Here is a 27,710-nt window from a genome sequence, read left to right on the forward strand (position 1 = left end):
TGAGAGGCATGGAGAGGTTCGCCAGTCCCTTCTGCTGGTTTGGTTTTTACGGCTTTATTGAAGTAGAGTTTACGGACCTTAGATACGCATGCTTTAAGTGTACATTAGGGAAGTTGCATATCTTCTCACACACACACACACACACACACACACACACACACTCACTCAACTACCAGAATCAAGATGACGACCCTCCTGTTACCCCCGGGAGTTTCCTCCCCCGCCACGGACAACCACTCATTTGCTGTCGCTACAGACTAGTTTGCGTTTTCTAAAAACTTTATGTAAATGGAATCAGTCATCCAATAGCATCCCCCCCCGTCTGGCTTCTGACACTCAGCACGATTACTGCTGAGCCGTATTCCATGCAGTGGGTAGAGCACATCTGGATTAGTCACCCCCCCGTCTGTGGGCTTGGTTATTCCTGGGTTGTGACTACAAGTAAATGCCTTGAGCACTGGTGTGAGAGTCTCCGTGCGGACTGAGGCTTCCGTCCGTCTTGGTTAGCAGCTGGATGTGTTGCAGCTTGTGAACCTGTCAGCCCATTCCCAGGGTGGGAGGTGCGGGCCCTTGCTGCGCACAGGCACCTCTGTGCCCTGTGTTCTCGTGGCGCGGGGCGCTCACCTCATCGTGGCTTTGGTTTCTGTCTCCCTGCTGCCTTGTGGCACCGGGCCATCTTTTTACCTGCTTGTTGGCCCTCCTTATGTCTTTGCTGAAGTGTCTGTTCACACACCCCCTCCACCCACCACCTTCCTTATATCGGAGATTGGGTGGGGGTGGGGGGGTCGTTTGAGATGTGTATTATCTGTGTTCCAGAGAAGCTCAGATACATTCTCCTAGTCTCTAGCTTCTCATCTTTATTCTTCTAATAATAATAGTGTCTCTTGAAAAACAGTTTTGAATTTTTTGTGTAGTCCCTTGATTAATTTTTTTCTTTTATGGATCTTGCTCTTGGTGTTGTACCTAAGAAATCTGTGCTTAGTCCAAAGTCACAAAGGTTTCTCCCAGAAGCTTTACAGTTGTAGGGTTAGCATTTTTAGGTCATTTTTAGGTGTTCCATTTGAAGCTAATTTTTGTACGTGGTTCGAGGTAGGGATCTAAATTCTCTGCCCCTGCACATGTGGGTGTGCACTGTCCCCATGCCGTTTGCTGGAAGGACTCCCTTCTCCCCTGAGCTGTGCTTTGTGCGCTTGTTGGGATCATCTGTCCCTACACCCGGGGCCCTGTGTCCTTGATCTGCTTATAGGTTGGAACACCGGCACCAGTGTCTTCATTGTTCTGGCTTTATAGGGAGTCTTAAAGTAGGTGCAAAATCTCCTAACTTTGTTTCGGCTCTTCGAAATGGTCTGCATTTCCATATGGCTTTTAGAATCCACATTTCAGTTTCAGAAAGGCCAGTTGGTATTTTTACTGGGATTGCACTGAATCCATACATCAATTTGGGGAGAATTGGCATCATAACAGCAGTGAGTTTTACATTCCATGAACACAGAGTATCTCTCCATTTGTTTACAGTTTTAAATTTTTTCTCTTGGTAATATTTTACAGTTTTCAGTGTAGAGACTTCCATATCTTTTTTTTTTTTTTTTTAATTTTTTTTTCAACGTTTATTTATTTTTGGGACAGAGAGAGACAGAGCATGAACGGGGGAGGGGCAGAGAGAGAGGGAGACACAGAATCGGAAACAGGCTCCAGGCTCTGAGCCATCAGCCCAGAGCCTGACGCGGGGCTCGAACTCACGGACCGCGAGATCGTGACCTGGCTGAAGTCGGATGCTTAACCGACTGCGCCACCCAGGCGCCCCGAGACTTCCATATCTTACCAGATTTATAACCGTTCCTGTTTTGGACACAATTTTAAATAATGTTTTAATTTCAATTTCCAATTGGAGCTAGTATGTAGATACACAATTTTTTTTTTTTTAACTTTTTTTTATTTTGAGAGAGAGAGCGCATGTGGGAGGGGCAGAGACAGAGAATCTCAAGCAGACTGCGGGCTGTCAGCACAGAGCCTGACACAGGGCTTGAACTCCCAGACCATGAGATCATGACCTGAGCCCAAACCAAAAGTCGGATGCTCAACCGACTGAGCCACCCAGGCACCCCTGTAATTTATTTTTGTATATTGATCTTGCATACTACAAATTTGTTAAACTGTAATTCTAGTTGTTTTGGAGATTTTACCAGATTTTCTGCATAGAAATGAGCCTGTTGGCCTATGAATATATAGGCCTATGAATATAAAGAGTTTTCCCTCTTTATATCCATTCTGATATACTGATTCTTGCCTGACTGCCCTTGCTCGAACCTCTGGTACAGTGGTGACCAGGCATGGAGGGGACAGTGGTTTTGCTTTGTCCTGTCTTCAGTAAGTGTGATGCTAGATGCTGATTTTTCTTGAGTGAGGTTCCCCTTCCATTCCTAGTTTGCTGAGTATTTTGGGGGGTAATGTTGGATTTTGCCAGATACTTTGTCTGTATATGTGAGGTAATTGTATGGCTTTTTATGTTTGTTTTTTACTCCATTAACGTGGTGAATTACATTGCTTAATTTTCGGTTGCTTAATACACCAACCTTTCGTTACAGAGATAAATCCTGCTTGTCATGATTTATTACCATTTTTTAAATATTGTGGGATTCAATTTGGCAAAATTTGGTAAGAATTTTTAATCTGTATTCACAGGGGTATTGGTGCATAGTTTTCTTGCTTTTGATGTCTTTGTTTAGTTTATTGGAGAGCAGAGAACTTCTGGTTTCGTGGGTTGAATTGGAGTGTGTTACCTTTGGTGTTTTGAAAGAGGTTGTCCTGTGGGATTGGTTTATGTTTTTCTTAAATATTTGATAGGATTCTCCAAGGACACTGTCTGGGCCTTGAGTTCTCTTTTAGATCCAGGCCTGTTCTGGTGACTGTCTGTTTAGGGTGTGCTTTGGTGGTGTGTATTGTTACGGATGTTTCTAGTTCATGTAAGTAGTCTGACTTATTAGTGTGAGCTTTTCATGTTTCCTTATGATCCTTTTAAATATGAATAGAACCTGTAGTAAAGTCATTCTTCCATTCCTGATGTTGCTAACTTGAGCTCGTCGGGGTGGACAGCACTGAGCCCCGATTCTGATCGTACGCAATACAGTTTCGTAGACATGACACCAAAACCAAAACATAACGAAAAGGAGTACATGTAAGCGCTGGTGAGGTCTGATCCAGGCCTGTCCCTGTGTGCACACCATTGCCCCAACACCAGCTTCCTTGTGTTGACGGTGGGTGTATCGCCCCTGGAAAAAGCTGGGTGAGGCACATGTGGCACCTTCTTGTGAGTTTAAAATAGAACGTCATAATAGGACAGAAAATTATTTTATGATAGGGACTCGTGGAAATAGGAAGCCAGTTAACTCTGAGTTGTGATCTCCATTTAGTTGTTTTTCTTTAGAGTCTGTGGTACAGGGTGTTAAATTTACTGTGGCTCTTAAAGGACTTTTTGAATTCCCATGTTCCTTTGTTTAGAGAACTGTAAATGCAGGACGGGTTTAAAAGCTTCTGATAGTTTGTGTCACAGTGACCCACTGTATGCGGGTTTCTTCGGTGCATTTAGTAAATATAATGTAGCACACTGCACAGGAGTGTTTATAACAGCGTCCAAATGGTTAGTCAGCTTTACTATTTGTGTTTTACCATTCATTCTTCTTCTCTTTGTAGCTTTACCTTTAGTCCAAGTGGACGAGAAGGGAGAAAAAGTAAGGCCAAATCAGAACCGCTGCATCGTTATACTGCGCGAAATCTCCGAGTCCACCCCTGTGGAAGTAAGTCCTCTCTCCTCCAAAGCACACTTGCACATTTTTTGTGTGGGTTTTTTGTTTATTTTTGTGTATTTCTGTGTTTTGGGGGGTTATATTTTTAAGAATATGCACAGTGATGCTTTCTTCGCAGGACCTACACATTGATAGTGTCCCAGAACTCCACCATGTACTTCACGCTACACAGTACAGGAGAGTTGGTAACTCACTGTTTAGAAATTAAAAGTGAGAAAGGGGTTTTTTTGTTTGTTTGTTTGTTTGTTTTTGTTTTTTTTTTTTTTCAACGTTTATTTATTTTTTGGGACAGAGAGAGACAGAGCATGAACGGGGGAGGGGCAGAGAGAGAGGGAGACACAGAATCGGAAACAGGCTCCAGGCTCTGAGCCATCAGCCCAGAGCCCGACGCGGGGCTCGAACTCACGGACCGCGAGATCGTGACCTGGCTGAAGTCGGACGCTTAACCGACTGCGCCACCCAGGCGCCCCATAAGTGAGAAAGGCTTAAATGCTCGTTAAAAATAATAAACCCACAAGCTAAGACAAGGAACATGTTTTTATGTTAAATAAGTTTTCCGGACAAGCATGTCCACGACAACAGGGGAACGCGGAAGAGTTGAGAGAATGTGCTCAACGAGTGCCTGGACTGGCCGGCTGGCCTGCCCACATCAGGGCTGATGCTGGCACAGGGGGAGGCAGGCACGTCCCTTCTGTGGAAACGGGGCCTGGAGATCAAAACTTGAGTAGTACCAACTTAGGCAGTAATTTTAGGAAACTACAGTCTTTGATAGCGTAAGAGTCCTGAAGAGTGATCTGCTGTTACTGCTTTGCTGGAAAATGTGTTACTCGTGCAGATGCTCATGCTGGGGAGCGTTGTGTAACCCCTGCAGGCCAGTGGAACCCGCTGGCCACACCTGGGACGATGAAAAGCCGTGCGGTGGGGCTTTAACAGAGGCAGCTCTTGGCCTGGTTGGAGCATGCCGGCTGGCTGCTGTGCGGACACTTCAAGACCCAGGAAGTTTGCTTTCTTAGTCCTGGGTCTTCCATGAGTTAGGCCTGGGTCAGTCATGCTGTGGACATTCTCTTCCTTCTCCGTAGGGAAGATAGATTAGTGTACGTGCAGGCTTAGGAAGGACAGTTCCTGGTGGAGTGTAACAAAGGTGAGAGTTCTAACAAATCTCTGATAGGATTAAAAAATCACACCTTCCTGCCTATGGCACTGTTCTAGCGGGGTTTACTTTCTGTTCAACTGAGGCTCGTTTTTACTCATTCTGTATTATAGTATGTGAAGAAAAAGAAATTGGATTGAATTTTTGGTCCTCTTTTTAAGGTTCCAAATATGAAGGATCATCCTGTTTCTTCCTGCCAGTTTGGGTGCCTGTATTAACTCACAATAGTATTTAAGACATAGGTCCTGTAAGATACTTGTAAAGACTATAACCAAGAAGAATTTTCTACTTTTCACTGCGGACACTGATCGTGGTGTATTTATATTATTCCAAATAGCATATCCTACATGTGTTGTAAAACTTGAACCATGGAAATTTTAAGAGAGAAGGCTCAGAGGAAACTATGATAAATTAAACGTTGACCAAGTAAAGAAACGGGGACAGATGTGGTCATGCGAAGCTGAGTGAGAGGACAGGAGGCCGCCCCGAGCACAGGTGGCAGAGAGCCCCTCTTGGGGGCCGGCGGCCAGCAGTCTTCGGAAAGCAGCCATGTGCTTGTTGGTGCTCAGAAAAGTTTTTAAATTACAGTTGATTTGGGCGATGAACTGTCTTTTATCAGATGGCCCTGTTTTCCCTGGCAGTATTTTGCTCTGGAATCGACTTTGGTGTTAACATAGCCGCTGCAGCTTTGTTGTGTTACCGTAGGCACGGTGCATCATCTTTGTGTTAATGTAGCCCGTCCGTGTCTTCGTGGTTAGCGGGCACTTCTTGGGACCCTCCCACAGTTGGGTCGCGCCTTCCTTACCTCGGAGATCTCTGCTTCTGAGTGCGGAGCTGGCGCCATTATCCTGGAAGTGATTAACTGTGTGATTGGGTTGAAATCTAGCATCTTGCTGCTTGTTTTCTTTGTCTATACTGTTCTTGTTTTCTTGCCTCCCTTTGTTTTGGGCTAATGTGGTTTTTATCTCCCTTTTTGGCTTATTGGATATAACTCTTTGTTTTGTTTTAGTGGTGGCTTTTATGGTTTGTAGTCGACACCGAAGTGTATCAGCATCTGCCTTTCCTTAATATAGTACTTGTTCACCTTTCTGAGATGGTCCCCCACTTCTCACGCCCGTCTGTGCTCAGAAATTCTGTGTAGTCCTAAAGCACATAGTGCTTTGTTGTTGTGCTTGCTTTAAACGAGTCAATTTTCTTTTAAAGAGATTAAAAATAAAGATGTGTTTCATATTTATCTACCATGTACCATTTATAGTGCTTTTCATTCCATGTCTAGATCTAGACTTCCTTTTAGCTTCCTTTCTGCCTGGGTATTCCTTTATTTCTTGGGGTGCAGGTCTACTGGTAGTGAGTTTTTTCAGCTTTTGTGTGTTTGAGAAAATGTCTATTTTACTGTCCTTTATAAAAGATACTTTCTCTGGGTGTAGAATCCAGGATTGACAAGATTGTTTATCCTTCCTGCGTTTTGAAGATGTTCTTCTGTGTTCTGGTGTGCGTTGTTTCTGAGGATGGGTCCTTCACTTTTGTCTCCATTCCTCTGTATGTAGTGACTGTTCTTTTTTCTTACTGCCTTGAAGATTTTAGGCAATTTGATTGTGATACATCTTGATGTAGCTGGTAAGTTTCTTGTACTTGAAGTGTCCTGAGCTATTATTTCTTCAAATAGTTTTTCTCTTCTCCCTTCTTTTTTTTTTTTTTTTTTTTTCAAAGTTCTAACTAACCATTAATCCTACTTAGTGCATTTTTCATTCCAGAAGTTCATTTTGGGTCTTTATTTCTTTCTTCTTCCATATCTCTATTTAACATGTTCAGTCTTTACTTTTGTGAATATAGAATATACGTCTAACAACTATTTTAATATCCTTGCCTTTTAATTCTGTCATCTGTATCAGTTCGGGGTCTAATTTGATGGACTTCCCTCCCTTAGGTCATATTTTCTCATTTCTTTGTGTATCTGGTGAATTTTGAATGGAGGCCAGGCATTTGGATTTTGTGTTATTGGGTCCTGAATGTCTTTGTATTCTTCCCCTGTAGTCATTTTTGAGCTTTGTTTGAGGTTCAATTTGACCCTTTAGGCATATTGTTAGGTGGGAGCCAGGCTGCCTTCACTCCAGGCCGGTTCTTCGTTCTTCCGCACACTGCAGCCGGGCCCTTCTGTGTGCACTGCCTGAGGTCCTGTGAGTTGGGAGTTTTCCCCACTGTGTCTGGTGGGGAGACACTACCCCACCCTCGTCCCGGCAAGCTCTGCTGCTGTTCCCTCTGGTCATTTCAGGGGCTGTTGATGCACACCGAGCCCCACTGAGAGCCCTGGACTCGTGGGGATGGGTCAGCGCTCACCTCCTGGCACTGAGTTGTGGGGTCTCCATGGGGACTCCGGGCCCAAGCTGGGCACTCGCAGGCTCATCTGCCCTGTATGGCCTGAGCTCTGCTTTCTGAAACTGTCTTTTCCTACATTTTGTCTTTGGTTTTGGGGAGCATAAATCTGGCCCATCTTGGCCAAAACCAAAAGTTCAGCTAATGTTTAAATTTCTCAGATTACCACCCTCCTTCCCCAGGTGTGTAGTTACCAGCTCTCGAGTGCAGTGCAGCAATGTCAGCACGTTAATTTACCTTAAAGGGACCTTGGTCCTAAGAAAAGCACTTGGTACGTAGTGGATTTACTTCCTGTGGCAGTGGGGACCTGATTCTGGAAGCCACACTCAGCACCTCTGCTCTTCTGGAAGAGGTTTAGTAGCCATCAGTATGTTGGACTCTGTGTCTAAGAATCTGTCCTCCAGTGTCCATACCGTTTCTATTTGGTAAGGACAGATGCAGCGTAGCCGAGAATTAATTTCTGCCTCTCTGTCCCTGTAGGAAGTAGAAGCACTGTTCAAAGGAGACAATTTACCGAAATTCATAAACTGTGAATTTGCCTATAATGATAATTGGTTTATTACATTTGAAACAGAAGCTGATGCACAGCAGGTAAGTCCTTCCCACCGCTGTTGAAGCCCAGCGTTACCAGTACTTAATACTTAACCTAAGTCGTACGTAGGGGGCCTGACTGTGGGTGTTGAGATTACTGTTGCATTGTGGCACTAAGTTTGATTATATAAAGTGCAGGGGAAATCATGTTGTAGAAACTGAAATAGGTGTGTTTGTGCAAATAGTTTTTGTAGCAATATGTAAAATGTATGACGTTATTTCTTAAGGACATGTAAGATGAGCAGCATGTGCAAATGAGTTCTTTTCTTTTATGTTTTCTTTTCTCGGGCGGAGAAAAGTTTTAATACTTAGAAAGTGTTTTGGGAAATTGGAACACCACCTTAACTTTCACCAGGTGTCACTGTGTATCGTAAGACAGTTGAAACGGCCCTGCGGCCCTCTGGGAGGAGAGGCAGGGAGTTATGATGGTCTCTCTGCCCTTCAAGGAGGAGTCTTGCTGGGGGAAACGTTAACGTGCTTAAAGGGATTGCCAGTACAGGTGGCTCTTGAACAGCGTGGAGGTTAGGGATGCCGACCCCGCATGGTGGGGAGTCCACGTGTAATGATTGATTCTCCGAAGTGTGAACTATTGCTAATCTACTGTTGGGCTGCCTGAAGTCTTCCTGATAACATAAACAATTGACGAACTCCTACCTTGTCTCTTGTATACTGTGTTCTTAGAATAAAATAAGCTGGAGAACACACTGCTAAGAAAATCATAAGTAGGAGAAAATGCATTTATAGTACTGTCTTGTAGTTCTCCAAAGTCTGCATGTGGGTGGCCCTTTGTGGTTCAAACCCGTGTTTGAGGGTCAGCTGTGTATATTACGTGTTAAGTGACATGAATGCAATGAAGTTCAGAAGAGAGAAACCTGAAGGATGGGTGTTAATGGGCTGGAAGGGAAAGGACAGAGGAGGAGCTGGGCAGTTGGAGACAGGTAGGAGCTGTGAGCGCGGCAGGCGCGAGCTGTCCTCACCAGGAGGGCGCGTGCGACGGGCCCAGGTCAGATCAGGTAGCTCAGAGCCTTAAGGAGTGCACTTGGGAGAAGAATAAGGAGCCACGTAGGCGGGGACTTTGGAATATTGCAATCTCAATGTTTTCTTCTCCTGAACTGTGTAATTCCATTTTCAGATTGGGGTTGTGACTGGGGACTTGGTATCCATTGTTACCTGCAGGTCAGGACCCTTGGCTGGTGGCCTGTGGGAGGCTCTACGGTGTCTGTTAGTCCTGCTCGAATCGTGGTCACATGTTGAGCATGAGACTGTTTGCTGGAGGCTCCCTCACTCTTAGAGGTTCTTTTAAGGAACCATTGACCCAGAGTAGGTTAAGATTCCCCATTCTAGGTTCTGTCCGTCATATTTTGATGACCCCATTCCTTAGCTGAGGTAGTGAGTTACCTGCCAGTTCCTTGTGTTTCTAAGATGAATAACACAGTGGTATTGTGGATGGTTTTGCCCTCAGGCTTACAAATATCTTCGAGAAGAAGTCAAGACTTTTCAAGGAAAACCAATTAAGGTAAGCAAGACCACTCGTTAGACTCTCTGTATTTGCAAATCACTTCTTCAGTATTCTCACAGACACTTCTGTGTCTTCACACAGGCACGGATAAAAGCAAAGGCAATAGCTATAAACACATTTTTGCCAAAGAATGGATTTAGACCTCTGGACATGAGCCTTTACGCGCAGCAGCGCTACACAGCCTCCTTTTACTTACCTCCGGTCTACAGCCCTCAGCAGCAGTTCCCCCTGTACAGCCTGATTGCTCCCCAGACGTGGTCGGCCACACACAGCTATCTTGATCCGCCGCTGGTGAGTCCTGCGGTGTTTGGAGCTTATGCAGCCGGAGGTTCTGTGGTGTGCACTGCACCAGGTGCTCAGAAGGGTGGGGCCCCGGGCCTCTAGGGGAACCGGACGGGTCTACAGTCTGCTGTGGTGAAACGGACCCTCGGGTCCTGTAGCAGACCTCAGTTTCATCGGGAGATCAGTGTGCCGCTGTGTACACTGAAAAAGTGGAAGGCTCTAATCTTGATCCTTGGCGGGGTCCACCTGCCGTCCCGTGTAGCTGCACCTTCCTAAGCCGTGTAGTTCCCAGTAAAACACAAAACGTGATCCGAGCTCTGGGATGACGGGGTTACTTCTGAGCACAGGGGGTGCCAGGGGAGACACTTTTAAGGACTCACAGATGTTTTAACTGGCTTCTAACAGTGGAGGACAAGGAGACCTATAGCTTTATTCTTCCCACCAGCCCCAGACTGACGGGCCTGTGTAGTGGGTCCAGGTGGTTTTCCCCAGCTGTGTCGCTGGAGAGCTTAGAGAGGTCAGGCGGGCCCCGGCTGGGCATGGGACAGAATCAGGACTGTGATCAGCCCCGGTCGTTGGGCTCCCACCATGGACAGTGGGGATGGGCTGATGGACAGGCTTGCATGAGGCCGCAGGGCAGGTGTCGGTGGGGCCAGAGACAGGGAAGGGCACAGCGTGTGGAAGGTTGTATTTGGGAAGCCGGAGTTGAGTAATGGTCTTGAGGGTGTGACTGTGGACCGAGCTGGGGAAAGCTGTGTGGGGCTGGGGTCACGTGGGGGATGTGGCAGAGGCCTGTGAGCCAGGCCCCACCATGTGGGGATGTCATGTGGGGCTCTTGTTAGGGATGGAGCAGCAACTCAGGTGGGGTTGGGGGTGTCCGTGCCTGTTGCACACGTGCAGATGAGCGTCCCTAAGAGCACGCAGCCTGGGAAAAACCATGGTGTCAGGCAGGCGGGCGGGAACTGGGAAAACGGGACCTGGACAGAATACCGTGAAGCTTACAGTGGGGGCTTACCTGCTGTGATGTCCTCTCTGCTGAGCTCATCAGGAGGTGGAAGGAGGGGGGCTGTAGGAGAGCCAGTGGGTGTGCGGGGGCACCGGGCGGCTGGCGTGCTGGGTGTCTCTGAGCTGAAACGGAGGCTGAGGCAGGGAGCTCAGAGGGGAAGCCAGGCTGTGTGGCATCTCCGGTGTGTCCTGAGGCCGCGCACTCTGTGCCTGTGGCTTGTGGGGCCACAGGAGTCGGGAGAGGTGGTCATGGGCACCGTCAGGGCCTGAGGTCTGGAGACACTGCAGACAAGGTTTCTCCCCCTCCCCCCCATGCTAAAAATGTTACGTTCTGTTGAAGGTACCAGTGGCCATGTGGCCGGCAGATCATGAGAGAACCGTAATGGGGAGTAGAGTCCTTGAGCTCTGGCATTGAAGAATTTCTCCAGGGGAGGCCAGCCGGCGCACCGTGCTGTCTGCTTCCTCTGGAGTTACGTTGCTTTTCGGACCGCTCTCATCGCATCTGTGCCTGTCTGGCACTAGGGTCGGTTGGCCATTCTAGGTGGTTCCTTTGACCCTGGTTCAGGAATGAGGCCTTTTGCTTGCTCAAAAGCACACTGTGTCATTTGGAGCAGATGTGAAGAGATAGTACCTGTTAATTCTCAGCAAGTAATGTCAAATGATTGGGTTAGGGACTTACTTACTTATTTATTTCTAAAAAATGTTTATTTTTGAGAGTGAGTGAGCAAGCATGGGTGGGGGAGGGGCAGAGAGAGAAAGGGAGACACAGAATCCAAAGCAGGCTCCAGGCTCTGAACTGTTATTGCAAAGCCTGACACGGGGCTCGAACTCACGAACTGTGAGATCATGACCTGAGCCAAAGTGAGACGCTTAACTGACTGAGCCACCTGAGTGCTCCCGAGGGTCTAATTTATTTTTAAACTCTTGAGCAGAATTACTCAAATACCAGAGTTCTCTATGTAAGAGTACATACAGGAAATGATTTGTCACAACTGGTCTTACCATGATTCACAGTCTTACGTGATTTAAAATCTAGTTCCTGTGTGATTGATAGATTTTTAAATAGTCTCACTCTGGCAGCTATTCTCAGATGGCATGTTGAGGATTCTCACAAAGTTCTAAGTGTATCTTTTGCTCCCAGAGTTTCCCCTCTGTTGCTTTTTTTTTTTTTTTTTCTTTTAATCAGCAAACAATTTTATTTGGTCCTAAGCTGTGTCTAACATCTGCTTTCTGTCACAGCATATGCTTAGCTCCAGCCCCCACAGGTGTAGGTTGGCTTCCTTGGGGGGCTGTTGTGGGGAGGTCACCTTAGTCGGCCCAGAAGAAGGCCTCAGCCCCAGCCTGGTTCAGGAAATATTGGTCATTGGCAATAATCTAACACCATGTTCTTTTCATCCGGGAAATATTTCAAGCCTTAACTGGAGCAGAGCCTACTTGGCAAGTCGAGAAATAACTCCAACGACCATGAGGTGCACCGTTAGCCAGCGTGAAGGCTGTTTATGGCTTGCTGACTTGTTTGTTTTTAATGAATCTAGGTAACTCCATTTCCAAATACTGGATTTATAAATGGGTTTACGTCTCCAACCTTCAAACCTGCAGCGTCTCCTCTGACTTCGCTCAGACAGTACCCTCCAAGAAGCAGGCAAGTTCCACGAGTGGTGGAGACGTGGTAGCTCCCCGGGGTTTGTGGTAAGAGGTCTGCCACACTGTGCTGTGCTCTTGAGTGGAGCAGAATGAGCCGTGTTGAAGCGGGGAGTCCTTCCCACGTGCTCGAGTCACGTTTAGTACATGGAGAAGCTCTTTCTGACGAGCTCTTGTGACACATGTGACCAGTGGAGATGAAACCGCTGGAAGCCTAGAATCGCACTGAGGTCATACCCTGAGATGTGTGCCGGACTGCCTGCATAAAGCACAGGTGCTCTGCGGCTTGTGGCCGTGGGGGCCTGCTTTGAATTTGGACCTGGGCCGCCGCAACACAGAACGTCGATACTTTGTAGATTGGCATTAGCGGACATAGCATGCGTTAACTATTTCTTAAGTAATGTTTGTACTGTTTTTTTCTAAATAGAAAGTACCTTTTAGTTGAGTCATTTCATGTTAGCAAGGTCATTTTATGATGCCACGATGGCTTTAACACTGAGCATGTGCAAACCTTCTGTTTCCAGGAATCCTAGCAAATCTCATCTACGCCATGCCATTCCCAGTGCAGAGAGAGGACCTGGACTGTTAGAAAGCCCTTCGATATTTAACTTCACTGCAGACCGTCTAATTAATGGCGTTCGGAGCCCACAGGCACGGCAGACAGGTCCTCCTAGAACACGGATACAGAACCCTCCCGCCTACGCCAAGAGGGAGGTTGGGTCTGGTCGCGTGGAGCAGAGCAGCGCGGAGTCTCCCCCTGGTTTAGGGAGAGGGAGGTGAGTCCTTGCGAGCTGCTATCAGACAGCTGTGGCCTGTCCCAGTAGGCTGTGAACATTGTCCAGTGTCCTCTGCAGGCGCGGTTTAGCATTTCCTCTTCAGATACAGTACACAGCATCAGATCAAAGGTTTTATGTAATTACTCAGAGGGTCACTCGAGAGCAGAGACTTGACAGGCTTCCTCTTCTTTATATAACATTGTGGAAAGAGCTGTAGATGGACAGGAACCACATTAGGTCACAGTCGTTGGTGGACATTTGGAGCTTTGCACACACCAGTGTCCATGCTGCGGGTCTGAGGCCTCCCCCCCCCCCCCCCCCCCCACCTCCCCGTGTAGAGTCAGCCTTGCTCCATTTCCATGGTAGTGAGTGGGTTGTGCGCCAGGCAGACCAGGCTGTGGCAGACCAGACCATTTGTACTAAATGTATTTAGAAAAATAAGCCGTACTGGTGAAGCGGTGCCCACTGGCCACACTCTGTGGAGATGTGCCCGTGCTGTCCGTGGGACACACACTAACACCCTGGGTCCCTCGGTGTCTGGTCGTTCCTGTGCCTCTGGTGTCGGGCTGTGCCCAGGACCTCCGTACTTTTGCTTGAGGCAGCGTGCGTGCTGTCCCGCCTCCTACCCCTTCCTCCTGCCCCTTCCTCCTCTGTTTGGGAGTAAGGTTAGAAGAGGCAGAGGTGAGTGCGTCCGTCCGGTTTGGTCTCTCGGTGGTCGGCTGTGCTGTCTGGAAGGAAATCCCTTCTGACAGGTAACCTGCACTGGTTCAGCCCGCCTAAGCATTTCTTTCACCAACTTGGAAAACTTTAGATGCACATGTTCCCAGTGTTGCACATCAGCACAATGTCTGCACACAGAGGTTCCTGCAGCGTGGGCTCCTCTCTGTCCCTGGCGCTCTGGGGCATGTGAGGGGCCCAGAGGCACAGTGCACTGCATTGGTAGTACGTCAGTTTACACGGTCTGGCCTGGGTGGGGCCGGGGGACTGAGTGGCTGGCTGCAGCCTGCCGCCACACGTCACCAGGACATTTGCCGTAAAGTCAGCTCGATGCGTATTGGAGAGGTGAAGGTTACTGAGGCCACACAGAGGCTGCGACCAGCCACGGGGCTGGGGGGGGGACAGCAGAGACCAGAGGCTCGCTGCAGGGCCTGCGGAGCTGAGGCCAGACCTGAAGGAGGCCGCGCCTGCCACCTGGGTGATGCCGCGGGCGCCGGTCTGTCCTCCTCAGAAGACAGCTCAGAGGAAGTACCAGCGGGAGGGCAAGTCCATAGGCCCACTCTCTGCCTCCCCATCTCCCTCTGGCGTCTTGGGAAAAGCTCCACAGGAAGCGTCCTGGCAGTGGAAGGACAGGGCCACCTGGCGTCGCGGAAACTGAGGGGCACCCGGCTGACCCATGTGGGCCACCTCTGGCCACACAGTCACGTGTGATCTTGTTCTACGGTAGGACTTTGCAGGACAGCAGGAACCGCCTTGCGCTTTTCCCAACAGAGGGCTACCCTCCCCCTCCAGACTGCGGCTGCCCCCGTGGGACATCCTGGTGCTCACGCCTGCCATGTCAACAGACATGGTGTTGGTGCCTAGGCGTCTTCAGCTGGAGGGCAAGCCAAAGTGGCTGTGTCCCCCGCCGGTGCCCCTGTACCAGCAACCTTCTTTCTCTTAGGTTTTGTTTTCTGTTTTAATTTTTTTTAATGTTTATTTATTTTTGAGAGAGAAAGAGACGGCATGAACAGGGGAGGGGCAGAGAGAGGGAGACACAGAATTCAAAGCAGGCTCCAGGCTCTGAGCTGTCAGCACAGAGCCCGACGCGGGGCTCGAACCCACGAACCGTGAGATTGTGACCTGAACCAGAGTTGGACACTTAACTGACTGAGCCACCCAGGCGTCCCTCTTTCTCTTAGGTTTTGTTTCATTTTCCTTTAACTTTGTTGGGTGGTAAGGAGCAATATGAGGGGCCCCGGCAGCCCCCTGGGACCACTTGTGGTTCTCCCACCCCATGTGGCAGTGACCGCCAGCTGGGTTCAGGTATGTCACGTGCTGAGAGCGACTGCCAGGCTCAGAGTTGTGGGCCCAGGAAGGAAGCACGGTGCTGGCGAAAAGTCAGGTGTGATCGTGAAGAGTCCTCCCACCTATGCTCCACACTCCAGCCCTGTGCCACGCTCACCTTGGAGCCCGTGTTATGTCTCCTGAGGTAGGACTGTCCTCTGAGGACACTCTGGCCCTGGTCGGGTGGCCCGGGCACCATGTCCAGAGACATGCCTGTGGTGCCGACACAGTGGTGGAGGCCCAGCCAGGACAAAAAAAGGTCAGTGCTGTCAGCCAGCCGGGGCCCACCGGTAGGGACACACGGGCCAGGCGTGGTGGCAGGGCCCCAACGTGATCGCTGCGCCCCTGGGGCCCTGGCCCAAGATAGGTGCACCTCTCCTCTCCCGGCTGTCGGGGTCTTGTCTGAAGTGCTGTGTGTGTCGCAGGTGTGCGCACGCTGTCTCTTCCCCGGGCCTCCTCCCAAGGGCTCTTCGTCACCATACGTTGAGGGCGAGTCTCTGCGAGGCTTTTGTCCAGCCAGACCCTGAGCCTCCTGCTGCAGAGCTATTTCTGCCTCCAGACACAGGATGCAGCAAATGTTGCTTGAAGTTCTAGGTCTGGAAAGATTCCCCTGCACACTGGTCTTGGGGAGCACTTTTGATTGTGGAGTGGAGTGGAGGCGTCCACACGCTACACAGCTGTCCCTGGTGCTAGTCTGGAACTGACCACCCTGCGCCCCCCCCCCCCGTCACTGTTCTCAGGGACTCCCTGTGAGGAGGCCTCAGCAGTGGACCGAGAGCTGTTGCTGGCGTTTGTGCTTTTCCCTGGGGCTTAGTGCCCCATTTCTGATGGGCAGCTCGAGTCCATGGTCACTTGCTGTCCCATGGTCCGGCATGTAGTCTCCACTGGGAGCCAGTTGAAAGCAGGAGCCTTTCTGGAGTGCTTTCTAAAGGAAAGGGTATGGCTTTGCTCCGAAGTCCTAGAAGTTTGCACCGATGCTTCTCCTAGAGGGTCTAGCCAGAGGCCCCAGAGTGTCCTTTTTCGGCACAAAAGTGGAAGGCTCTCAGCCTGTCCTAATTAGCTAGGCCATCCTGGGCACGGCTGCTTGTGGGTTTTGTGTAAAGGAAAGGAATTGGTCAAGATTATTTCTTTGAACTCCTTTCCAGCTTACACTGTACAAGTGTATTCAGCTGAAATGGCAAAGGGATAAGTAAGTAAAGACAACTCTAAATGAGAGTTACTCTGAACTCTTAGGCCACATAAGCCCATCCACAGCATGAAAGTATGCTATGGACTCCGGGTGCTTGCCCGCAAAGATCTAGAGCCTTGTGCACGTAGCCGGCTGCTGGGGATAGGCAATGCCTGGGGTTTGGAAACCCTGGAGTAGACCATTGGTAGTGCTGACATGGTGGGTCATGTTGGGGCTGAGAGGGAGAGCAGGCCAAGCTACTTTGGGGTCTTTCCATTTTAATGATTCATCTGATACATTTCATTACCAGTGTTTAACAGTTCACCTGGATGGCCCATTGTCAGGTTTTATATAGCTTGTCATTTCAACTGAATGGACGTTCAGGTATTTCGATCATAACAGAAATTCTAAATGAGTATTAGGAAAATTTTATCAGTAAATGTTTTTTTTCTTTTTTCTTTTTGTTTTTCTTTAAGTTCTCTATCTAGACATCACTTGTAGTCTTTTACTATGAAATTGTTATTTTGCTTATATTTCTTAAAGGTGGGGTTAAAAAAGCATTTTCTTAATGTTTATTTTTGAGAGAGACAGAGTGAGAGCGGGGGAGGGTCAGAGAGAGAGGAAGACACACAGTATCCGAGGCAGGCTCCAGGCTCTGAGCTGTCAGCATAGAGCCTGACGCGGGGCTCGAACCCACGAACTGCGAGATCATGACCTGAGCTGAAGTTGGTCGCTTAACTGACTGAGCACCCAGGTGCCCCTAAAGTTGGGGTTTTATAATCAAAAGTCATCTGTAAAAGATTACAAAGGAATAAAGACTGAATAAGTGTGCACATACCTGTGCTCAGTGAAAAATCTTCCCGGTGGGAAAAAATTAGTCTTTTGCTTTCCTCTTTTCTAGGAAGAATTCCTTTGGTTACCGGAAGAAACGGGAGGAGAAGCTGACAGTGAGTACATCTAGTCCGTGGCACTTTTGCAAGATTCTTAAGCTTAATTCATATTAAATGTGAGATTTAACTACATGAATGAAGGTTAAGAGGTTTTATCTTAATCTGATATGCATCAGGTGATAACTGACATTATTGCAGCCTAAAGAGGAGAAGTTGGAGGCGACTGTAAAATACTGGTCACTAAAGAGTCTGGAATGTCACCACACCGTGACAGTGTGTGTGCAGTAGGCACAGCCAAGACCACAGTGTGCACACGCGGTGGTCTACACACACATTGTGAGTTTTCTGTGTGTGGATAACTGGACAGTACTAGTTCAATAAGCTGAATTTAATAGTTCTGGCAAGCAGAATAAACTTTCCTGTGTAGGAGTTAGTGCATCAGTATTTTTCATTCAAAACCCTTAACTTCGTATCTCCTATGTGGAAAGCATTACTGCCTTGTGCTCTAATGGTCAGAACGACCCCACTAAGGGTGGGCCCGAGAGAACGCTGCGTCCTGGAGGCATGGCCACATTTGCTTGGGCGGATCATGTGGCTCCTCCTATAGATAATGCTTCTGGGCTCGGTGTGGGGTTGGATCCATACCTTTCTATGTGAAGCATGCCAGCTTAGCTCATGTGGACCTGTGGGTGGATGGAAGGATGCCCATCCTTGCACTTCAAGGACTGGCAGGACCTTCAGTAGATTCTTGGTCCACCCCCTGAGCCAGTGAGTATGTGCTCTCCTGTCACACAAGGTACATTTTCTCTGGCTAGTTAGAAAGTACAGATAAGTAGTTAATAAAGCAGTCGTAATTCTGCTGTGTTGGTTGATTTAGTCTAGGTTTTGGTGAACCCTTTGGTGAGGCAGTCTAAATTGGCTGATTACAGTTGGAATTAATGAATTCTTCTAACATTTGGACTAACAAGACTGGTATCAGAGTATGTCTTCAGATATTAGTTCCCTGAACTGAATTACTCTCAATTCGTTACTAAATTGCCTTCAGAGGGGACATTTATTCCTGTCGCATTTTGCATACCTGACTCACGTGTTCATACCAGGGAGCCTCTTGGAAGGCCAGGCCCATGATGCAGGTGCATTTATTAAGGGGAGTGCACCTGTGGCTGCGTTGGGACGTTCTGGTGACTTCAGGAATTTAGAGACTGTGATAGCGCATGTGTACTTCGACCAACCAGGTTGTGGGAGCAGGGCCTCATTCACCTTGTCTCAAGCTGTTCAGATCCTAAAACACTGTTAAACACTGCATTCAAGACGGGACCTCACCTGAAGGCACTGCCATTTTGTAACTCCCGCATCTAGACAGTGCTGGCTACCTGAGGACTCCTGCAAAATCAAGATTTAGTAACATTTTTGTGAAATCTGAATCCCTGGAAATGGGGTCTTCTAAAAACCTGTGTTCATCTCAGAAAAATGCAGATGTTTACAATAAAACCTCTGAAACCTGCTTTGAGGTCACAGGCTGCTGCATAACTTAGGGCTTTGGGGAGTTACAGAGAGCACAGAGGAGCTGAGTGGCTGGTAAGCGTAAGCTGGGTTCTGAGGGTGAGTCACCAAAACGCACCTGAACCGTAGACCATGGGAAAGGCGAGAGGCAGGTAGGGATGCCCCAAAGAGATAGTGGGGATGGTTTTTTTTAACTTGTAGTGCATTTTATTTGTGTATTTAAAGTTTTGTCGGGAGTTAAAGTGTTCCGCTAGTTTCAGGTGTACAGTCTAGTGATTCGACACTTCCATATGTCGCCCGTGCTCGTCATGACAAGTGCCCTCATGTCCATCCCCCACTTCTTTCGTCCCCTCTGGTAACCAACTTTGTTCTTTATAGTTAAGAGTCTGTTTCTTGGTTTGCTTCTCTCTCTTTTTTCCCTGTGCTTGTTTGTTTCTTAAATTCCACATATGAGTGAAATCCTATGGTATTTGTCTTTCTCTTACTATTTCACTTAGCATTGCACTCTCTTGCAAATGGCAAGATTTCATTTCTTTTTTTTATAGCTGAGTAAAATTCCATTGTATACATGTTGCCTCTTTATCCCTTCATCTGTCACTGGACACTTGGGCTCTTTCCATAGTTTGGCTACTGTAGATAATAAACATCAGGGTGCATGTATCCCTTTGAATTAGTATTTTTGTATTCTTTGGATAAACACCCAGTAGTGCAATTGCTGGGTTGTAGGGTAGTTCTATTTTTAACTTTTTGAGGAACCTCCATACTGTTCTCCAGTGCGGCTGCACCAGTTTGCATTCCCCCCAGCAGTGCAAGAGGTTCCCCTTTCTCTGCATCCTCACCAACACCTGATGTTTCACGTGTTGTAAATTTTATCCATTCTGACAGGTGTGAGGTGGTATCTCCTTGTCGTTTTGATTTGTATTTCCCTGATGATGAGTGATGTGGAGCACCTTTTCATGTGTCTGTTGGCCATCTGGATGGCTTCTTTGGAGAAATGTCCGTTCATGTCTTCTATTTATTCATTGGATTATTTATTTTTAGGGTGTTGAGTTTTATAAGTTCTTTATGTATTTTAGATACTAAATCATTGGATATGTCATTTTCAGGTATCTTCTCCCATTCCAAAAGTCGTCTTTTAGGTTTGTAGTTTGTTTCTTTCACCGTGCAGAGCTTTTTGTCTAGATGAAGTTGCAGTAGTTTATTTTTGCTTTTGTTTCCCTTGCCTCAGGAGATGTATCCAGTAAGGAGTTGCTATGGCCAGTATCAAAGAGGTTACTGCCTGTGTTCTCTTCTAGAATTTTTATGGTTTCAGATGTCACATTTAGGTCTTAAATCCGTTTTTAATTTATTTTTGTGTATGGTGTAAGACAGTGGTCCAGTTTCATTCTTTTGCATGCTGCTGTTGAGTTTACCCAAGACTATTTGTTGAAGAGGCTGGTTTTTTTCCCCCATTGGCTTTTCTTTCCTGCTTTGTCACAGATTAATTGACCACACAGTTGTGGGTTTATTTCTGGGTTTCCTATTTTGTTCTTGGTTTACTTCTGGGTTTCCTATTCCGTTCTTTTGATCTCTGTGTCTGTTTATGTGCCAAATACCATACTCTCTTGATTACTATAGCTTTGTAATATAACTTGAAGTCCAGAATTGTGATGCCTCTAGCTTAGCTTTTCTTTTTCAAGGTTGCTTTGGCTATTCGGGGTCTTTTGTGGTTCCATATAAATTTTAGGCTTGTTTGTTCTAGCTCTGTTATTTTGATAATGGTTTAATCAAATGTGTAGATTGCTTTGTGTAGCTTGGACATTTTAATAGTATTCTTCTGATCCATGAGCATGGGATGTCTTTCCATTTCTTTGTGTCCTTTTCAGTTTGTCTCACCAGTGTTTTATAATTTTCAGAGTGTAGGTCTTACACCTCTTTGGCTAGGTTTATTCCTAGGTATCTTACTGTTTTTGGTGCATTTGTGGTGTTTTCTTAATGTTTGGTTTTTTAAAAAATTGTTTTTAAATGGTTTCATTTTTGAGAGAGAGTATGAGTGGGCGAGGGGCAGAGAGAGAGGGAGACACAGAATCCAAAGAAGGCTCCAGGCTCTGTGCTGTCAGCACAGAGCCCGACACGGGGCTCAAAGTTGTGAACCACGAGATCATGATCTGAGCCGAAGTAGGATGCTTAACCAATGGAGCCAACCAGGTGCACCATTTTTAATGTTTATTTTGAGGGAAAGCGTGTAGGCAAGCAGGGGAGGGGCAGACAGAGAGGGAGAGAGAGAATCCCAAGCAGGCTCTGCAGTCAGTGCGGAGCCCAGTGTGGGGCTTAATCTTACGAACTTGAGCTGAAACTGAGAGTTGGACACTTAACCGACTGATCCATTCAGGTACCACAAGTTTTCCTTTTCTTTTCTTCTCTCCCTTTCTTTCTTTCTTTCTTTCTTTCTTTCTTTCTTTCTTTCTTTCTTTCTTTCTTTCCCTCCTCTCCTCTCTTCTCTTCTCTTCTCTTCTCTTCTCTTCTCTTCTCTTCTCTTCTCTTCTCTTCGAGAGAGACAGCATGTACCTGTGATCAGGGAAGGGGCAGAAAGGGAGATAGAAAATCTTAAGATGGAGCCCAACGCAGGGTTTGATCTCCTGACCGTGAGATCATTACCTGAGCCAAAATCAAAAGTCAGACATTCGACCAACTGAGCCATCCAGGAGCCGTGGCGTATAGTTTTTCATAACATCACTGTGATGTTGGTTGGTGTTTCTCCTTTGTCATTTGTGAATTTATTTTTTGGGGTCCTTTCTCTTTTTTTTGATAACTCTGGGGGGGTTTATCCATTTTGTTAATTTTTTCAAAGAACCAGCTCCTTGTTTCATTGATCTGTTTTTTTTTTAAGCTTCTATATCATTTATTTCTACTCCAGTCTTTATTATTTTTCTCCTTCTGCAGGCTTGAGGCTTTGTATGTTCTTTTTCTAGCTCTCTTAGGTGTCAGGTTAGATGTTTATTAGAGATTTTGCTTGCTTGAGGTAGCCCTGTATTGCTACATACTTCACTGTTTTAAACCACTTTTGCTGCATCCCAAAGGTTTTGGACCGTTTTCATTTTCATTTTCATTTATTTCTGTGTGTGTGTGTGTGTGTGTTTAATTTCTTTGATTTCCTGGTAAACCCATGCATTCTTTAGTAGCATGTTCTTTAACCTCCATGTATTTGAGAGCTTTCTAATTTTTTTCTTGTGGTTGACTTCTAGTTTCATAGTGTGGTCTGAAAATATGCATGGTATTTGTATTTGTTGTTTTTGTTTTTGTTGAGTCCTGATTTGTGACCCAGTATGTAATGTATTTTGGAGAATGTCCTGTGTGCACTTAAAAAGAATGTGTATTCTGCTGCTTTAGGATGGAATGTTGTCAATGTGTCTGTTAAGTCCATTTGGTGAGTAGGTCATTTAAGGCTACTGTTTCCTGGTTGGTTTTCTGCTTAGATGATCTGTCCGTTGCTGTAGGTTGGGTGTTAAAGTCTCCTATTATTACTATATTAGTATCGATTAGTCCCTTTTTGTTTGTTATTAATTGATTTAGCTCTTCTTGTTGGAGAGACCCCTTTATTATGATACAGTGCCCTTCTTTATGTCTTGTTAGTCTTTGGTTTAAGATGTAGTTTGTCTGATACAAGCATGGCTACGCTGGCTTTCTTTTGACGTCCATTAGCATGATAGATGGTTCTCCAATCTCCTCACCTTTTTTTTTTTTTTTTTTTAATGTTTTTAACGTTTTTATTTATTTTTGAGAGAGACAGAGACAGAGCACGAGCAGGAGAGGGAGACACAGAACCCGAAACAGGCTCCAGGCTCCAAGCTGTCAGCACAGAGCCCAACACGGGGCTCAAACTCAACAAATTGCAAGATCATGACCTGAGACAAAGTCAGACGCTCAACCTACTGAACCACCCAGGCACCCCTCCATCCCCTCACTTTCAATCTGCCAGGTGTCATTTCAGTCTGAAATGAGTCTGCAGGCAGCATATAGATTTTTTTTTAATCCATTCTGATAATGTCTTTTGATTGGAGTGTTTATTCCATTTATATTCAAAGTAATTATCGATAGATATGTATTTAGTGCTGTCTTATTACTTGTTTCAGTGTTTCTGGAGATTTTTCTGATCCTCTCTTGTCTTTGTCACTTTTGGTCTTTCCACTCAGAGTCCTCTTTAATATTTCTTGCAGAGCTGGTTTAGTGGTCACAAACTCCTTTTGATTTTGTTTGGGAAACTCTTGCTATCTCTCCTTTTATTCTGAATGATAGCCTTGCTGGGTAGAGAATTCTTGGCTGCCGATTGTTCTCATTCAGAATATATCCTTTCTGGCCTGCCAAGTTTCTGTTGAGAAATCTCCAACTAGCCTTTTGTGTTTTTCCCTTGTAAGCTAGGGACATCTTTTGTCTTGCTGCCTTTTAAGATTTTTTTCTTTATCTCTGTATCTTGCAAATTTAACTACAATATGTCTTGGTGTTGGCCTGCTTTTGTTGATTTTGAGGGGAGTTCTCTGTGCTTCCTGGATATGGACATCTGGTTCCTTTCTCAGATTAGGGAAGTTTTCAGCTGTTCCTTCCTCAAATAAATTTTCTGCCCCTTTTCTCTCTTCTTTGGGGACTCTTACAATGTGAATGTTTTTATGTTTGATGGAGTCACTGAATCCCCTAAATCTATTTTGTTCATCTTCATGATTTTCCATTATTTAGTCTTCTTTGTCACTAATTCGTTCCTTTGTTTATTCCAGCCTTGTGTTCATTGCATCAAGCCTGTTTCCTATCTCAGTTTTTACATTCTTTGTCTCCAGTTGATTCTTTTTTTAACTCTTTTATCTCTGTGGTAAGGGTCTCCCTGATACCTTTTTTTCTCAAGCCCAGTGAGTATCCTTATGATTGTTGCTTTGAATTCTCCATCAGGTAGGTATGTTACTTAGATCTGTTTTGCTTAGATCTCTGGCCGTGGCCTTATCTTGTTTTGTCATTTGGGATGAATTCCTGTGAGAGAGGGTGGGATTTTTATCAGTGTGGGTCCCTTTTCACTCTTTAACTTGCTGTCTCTTGAGTTCTATCAGATTTTGTCTAGATTCTGTCTCTATAGGGAGTAATCTTTCTGTTGCTGTAAGTTGCTGGGCATTGTTGACCCTTTCCAGCTGTGTGAGCCCATGAAAGCATTGCTTCCAGTCAGAGTAGCCCATATTTACCCAAAGACGCTTACCTCCCACCTGAACTCCTATCCCCGTTCTCCTCCCTGTCTTCTTCAGCCAAGGGACTGGACACCCACAGAATGACTTCTAGCCTGTTAAAGCAAGTTGCTTTGATAATTTTTCAATAAAAATACATCATTGCCTTTCTCCCGGGATCTTAGGTTTATAAATTATATTATTCTGAGTTTATTTTCTTGAAGTCAAAGAATCTGATAAAAATCTGTCCTCAAATACCATGTTTTTCCATAGTGATTATAAAATATAAAGTGAGTAAATCAAGTTTTCAGATAACTGAAGCCCCTTCTGCCTTGTTAAACCATTTTCAGTGGAAATCTGTGTAAAATTCTTACATAAGTTTCAGAGAGTTCAAAGTGACACTTTTTGGTTTATTTCTTTCACTATCTTGTTTATAGTTTAGAGGATAGGCTCTCCTGTAATAACCCAGACCTTGTCTGGAAAGGACTAAGGTCAGGGGCTATACTCAGGCTATTGTGATATTCGACTGGTGGGGTCAAGTTGTTTCACAGTGCTCTCTCTTGTGTGTCACCATCTCCATGCTTTCCTCAGCTGCACGCTTGTGTCCACCTGGTCGGCTGACTGTGGGCCAGGAAGTGGACAGTCTGGGAATCTCAGAGAAGTGGCTGTACGGCCAATGACAGCCTCAGGAGGGTTGAGCTTCACAGCTGTGCTCCCGATGGTTGCTGCTGCCTAACAAATGATCTTTGACTAGGTGACGAAGTGTTGTGATGGTTGGATGACCTGTGTTGTTTTCAGGCAGAGGGGGAAATCAGAACGCTAGGGAACGGATTGTTTGCCTTACTTTTCTGCTGCGTGTCTTCGTATCTTACAGTCTGAGCTTCCGCAGCATGACAGTGTTGTTCTCTTTCAGAGGAGTCAAACTCAGTCTCCAACGCCACCAAAGCCCCCGTCCCCGAGCTTTGAATTAGGACTGTCCAACTTCCCTCCGCTGCCAGGAGCGGCAGGCCACCTGAAGACCGAGGACCTGTTTGAAAACAGGCTGTCTAGCTTCTTAATTGGATCATCAAAAGAAAGGGTAAGATCTGTATTGCTGATGTTTGCTTAGTGCTGAGTTTCAGTCCAGTGCTTCTGCAGGTTCTTCACACAGGCAGGTGTGTGCATGTGGAAGAGGTTCAGAGAGGGTAAGTGATTTGTGGAGGCCACATGGATTTGGAGTAGTCGGGTCAGAGTTGAACGTACAACTAGACCCTCTCAGTGCATTCCCTCGCTGCCTGCCAAGGTCAGAGGTGGAAACCTGTGTCGTGTGCCACACAGACTCTCTCTCTCGCTGCAGACTCAGATTGCACTTTTATTGTTGTTATTCAGGACCTGACTTTATTTTACAAGTCCACAAAATAAAACAAAAACCTGAATTATAACAGAAGTGATATAGTTTTTAGTAATCGACATCACTAAGGAGAAGCCGAGAATGATTTTACTGTAATTCCGGTGGCTTTGGCCAGCTCCACGGGCTACCACACCAGTTGCCCTCACTCTTCTGTACTGTTTGCAGGCCCAAGAATGAGGGGAGCTGCCGAAGTCAGAGAGTGTTAGTCTGCAGTGCTCCTTCTGGGTTCTTCGATTGTTAATGAGGTTTGGAGGGTCTGTGCTGGGAGTGATGTGTGGTGCCTGGGTGAGCGCTTAGCCGGGTCGAGGCAGGAACAGCTGTCAAGTTGCCACGGTAGCATTTGTCCTCTGCCTGGCTCTCCACCAGTCTCGTTGTGTCTTTTTCCAATGGAAATCTCCCCACCTACTGCCTCAGATGGAAGGCCTCTAGATTGGGGCAGGCACCGCTTTGCAGCCACGTCCAGACTGTGGACACTTGCAGGGCCACCACAGAGTCCCTCAGTTACCAGGCCAGGGCTCAGGGCAGGATTTATAGAGCCCCATGTTCAGTCCTTGTCCTGTTGCTGCATGATAACTGCTCCTATTTTTTCCCCCTGATTGTTTATAGTATTTATGTATATGTATTTTAAATGTTTATTTTATTTTTGAGAAAGAGAGAGACCATGTGGGCAAGGGGCAGAGAGACAGAGATGGGATCCGATATGGGCTTTGCACTGACGGCAGCCAGCCCAATGAGGGGCTTGATCCCATGAACCGTGAGATCATGACCTAAGCTGAAATGAAGAGTTGGACGTGGAACTGATTGAGCCACCCAGGCACCCCTGTATCATTTAGTTTTTGAAGAAAGAATGGCTAATTGTAAGAAGTCTTGGCCGGGTGCCACACCCAGGTGGAGCCCCTGCAGCGTCCCTCTCTGTGCCCTGGTGCCTATGTGTGAGAGCAGTGGGGACTCCGGCAGGGGCCGCAGCACTGCCCTGCTCACCTTGCCCCCCCCACATGCTCTCAGTTCAGTCCACTGCTGAACCTTTAATCTGCTATGAAAATAGAATCATAAGAAAACGTTATATTTGCGCTTAATCTCACTTCCAATTATGTACTAGTCACACAGTGGGAGGGAGACTGTCCATTTGTGAAGTGTCGCTGTGTGTGGTCACTGGCTGGAGTAAGAGCATCTAGCTTTATTCACGTCTTTGCCCCATGATTGTGCACAAATTAATGTAATTGTTCCAAACCTTGGTTTCCTCGCCTGTTCAATTGGGAATTCACACACCTCCTTCTGGGGGACGGTTTGTGCATTCAAGCGGGAAGTGTGCCCACACCCACCTCTCACCACAAGGCCCTCAGACTTCTATCTGTACTGAAGTGTTGATTTTCTTGGTTTTAGTTACAAAAATGAGCCATGTGGGAATTAGGTGGGAACTCGAGTGTTCATCATGTGCCAGGCTGTGCTAGGCACCGGCGTGTCAGGAATAGGATGCCTCTGATATTTATTCTTTGGAGAAAAGGAGCTTGTGGAGAAGTAGAAGCCCAAGGGTGGTCCATGTCACAGGAGTGAAGAGGTGTTTGTGGGCAGAGCGGGGGCTCCCTGGAGGACAGGGCTTTGCTTCTTTGGCTGCTGGATGGCGGTGTCTTCCAGCCGCTCCCCTGTGTGGAGGCTGTATGTTCAGCTCAGGTGGAATGACCCTGGGTCCTGGGGAGGAAGGCAGCAAGCCTCCTTGTCATTCAGACCAGGAACTGTTACTGGTATTTTAAGGTCATTCTGAGAGATCTGTGAGGGCTTCTTCTCCACCCAATTTAAACTTCATCCCTTGGTTTTCAGGGCCTGAATGCGGACGCAAGCACGAACACGCTCCCCGCAGTGAGCCCCAGAGAGCCCTTAGCGCCAGCTGCCTGCACCCTGTCTGCAGCCTATGGGCGCTCCCCCTCCCCCTCCCACCTGCCTGAGTAAGTACCACCTGCCGCCAAGCCTCCATGCCGTCAGATGCCCTTGCCTGGCGTGTGTGGGAGATTCACACCGTGGGTGGCGTTTTTGCAGGGATCCCAAGGTGGTGGAGAAGCAGAGGGAGACCTCGAATGTGGACAGACTTCCTTCTGCCCTCACTACAACAGCGAGTAAATCGGTGCAAGTGAATGGCGCTGCCACGGTATGTTGATGTGGGAAGAAGATGGTTCCTTTCCTGCATCTTGTCTGTCTTATCCAGCTTATCTGCCGTGAAGTCTGATTTGTGCTTTCTGTACCAAATACCTTGTGTATTGGCTACTAACTTTCAACCAAGTGTCCTGCTTCTTTCTCATTGCCACTGTCCCGGGACCTTTCTGTTTCTCTGTTGGTTGAGTGAGGTTGTCTGCAAGTCTCTGGACCGTTGCCCCGCCTTCTCTGTGGATTCTGCTCACTCA

The 27,710-nt window shown here is 46.8% G+C and overlaps 1 protein-coding gene across 2 annotated transcripts in view; it reads left to right on the forward strand.

Annotated features, from left to right (window-relative positions):
* LARP4B (La ribonucleoprotein 4B) overlaps positions 1 to 27,710 on the forward strand; it is a 92,889-nt gene that overhangs the window by 59,300 nt on the left and 5,879 nt on the right. For both annotated transcript variants that reach the window (XM_047848073.1, XM_047848072.1), the window contains exons 8-17: positions 3,691 to 3,794; positions 7,807 to 7,917; positions 9,380 to 9,433; positions 9,518 to 9,727; positions 12,259 to 12,365; positions 12,889 to 13,140; positions 17,253 to 17,298; positions 24,838 to 25,002; positions 27,133 to 27,257; positions 27,349 to 27,457. In XM_047848073.1, the coding sequence (XP_047704029.1) occupies positions 3,691 to 3,794; positions 7,807 to 7,917; positions 9,380 to 9,433; positions 9,518 to 9,727; positions 12,259 to 12,365; positions 12,889 to 13,140; positions 17,253 to 17,298; positions 24,838 to 25,002; positions 27,133 to 27,257; positions 27,349 to 27,457 (1,283 nt within the window). The remainder of the gene's footprint in view (positions 1 to 3,690; positions 3,795 to 7,806; positions 7,918 to 9,379; positions 9,434 to 9,517; positions 9,728 to 12,258; positions 12,366 to 12,888; positions 13,141 to 17,252; positions 17,299 to 24,837; positions 25,003 to 27,132; positions 27,258 to 27,348; positions 27,458 to 27,710) is intronic.

The sequence above is a fragment of the Prionailurus viverrinus genome, unplaced genomic scaffold (assembly GCF_022837055.1).
Source record: "Prionailurus viverrinus isolate Anna unplaced genomic scaffold, UM_Priviv_1.0 scaffold_51, whole genome shotgun sequence".
Taxonomy (NCBI): domain Eukaryota; kingdom Metazoa; phylum Chordata; class Mammalia; order Carnivora; family Felidae; genus Prionailurus; species Prionailurus viverrinus.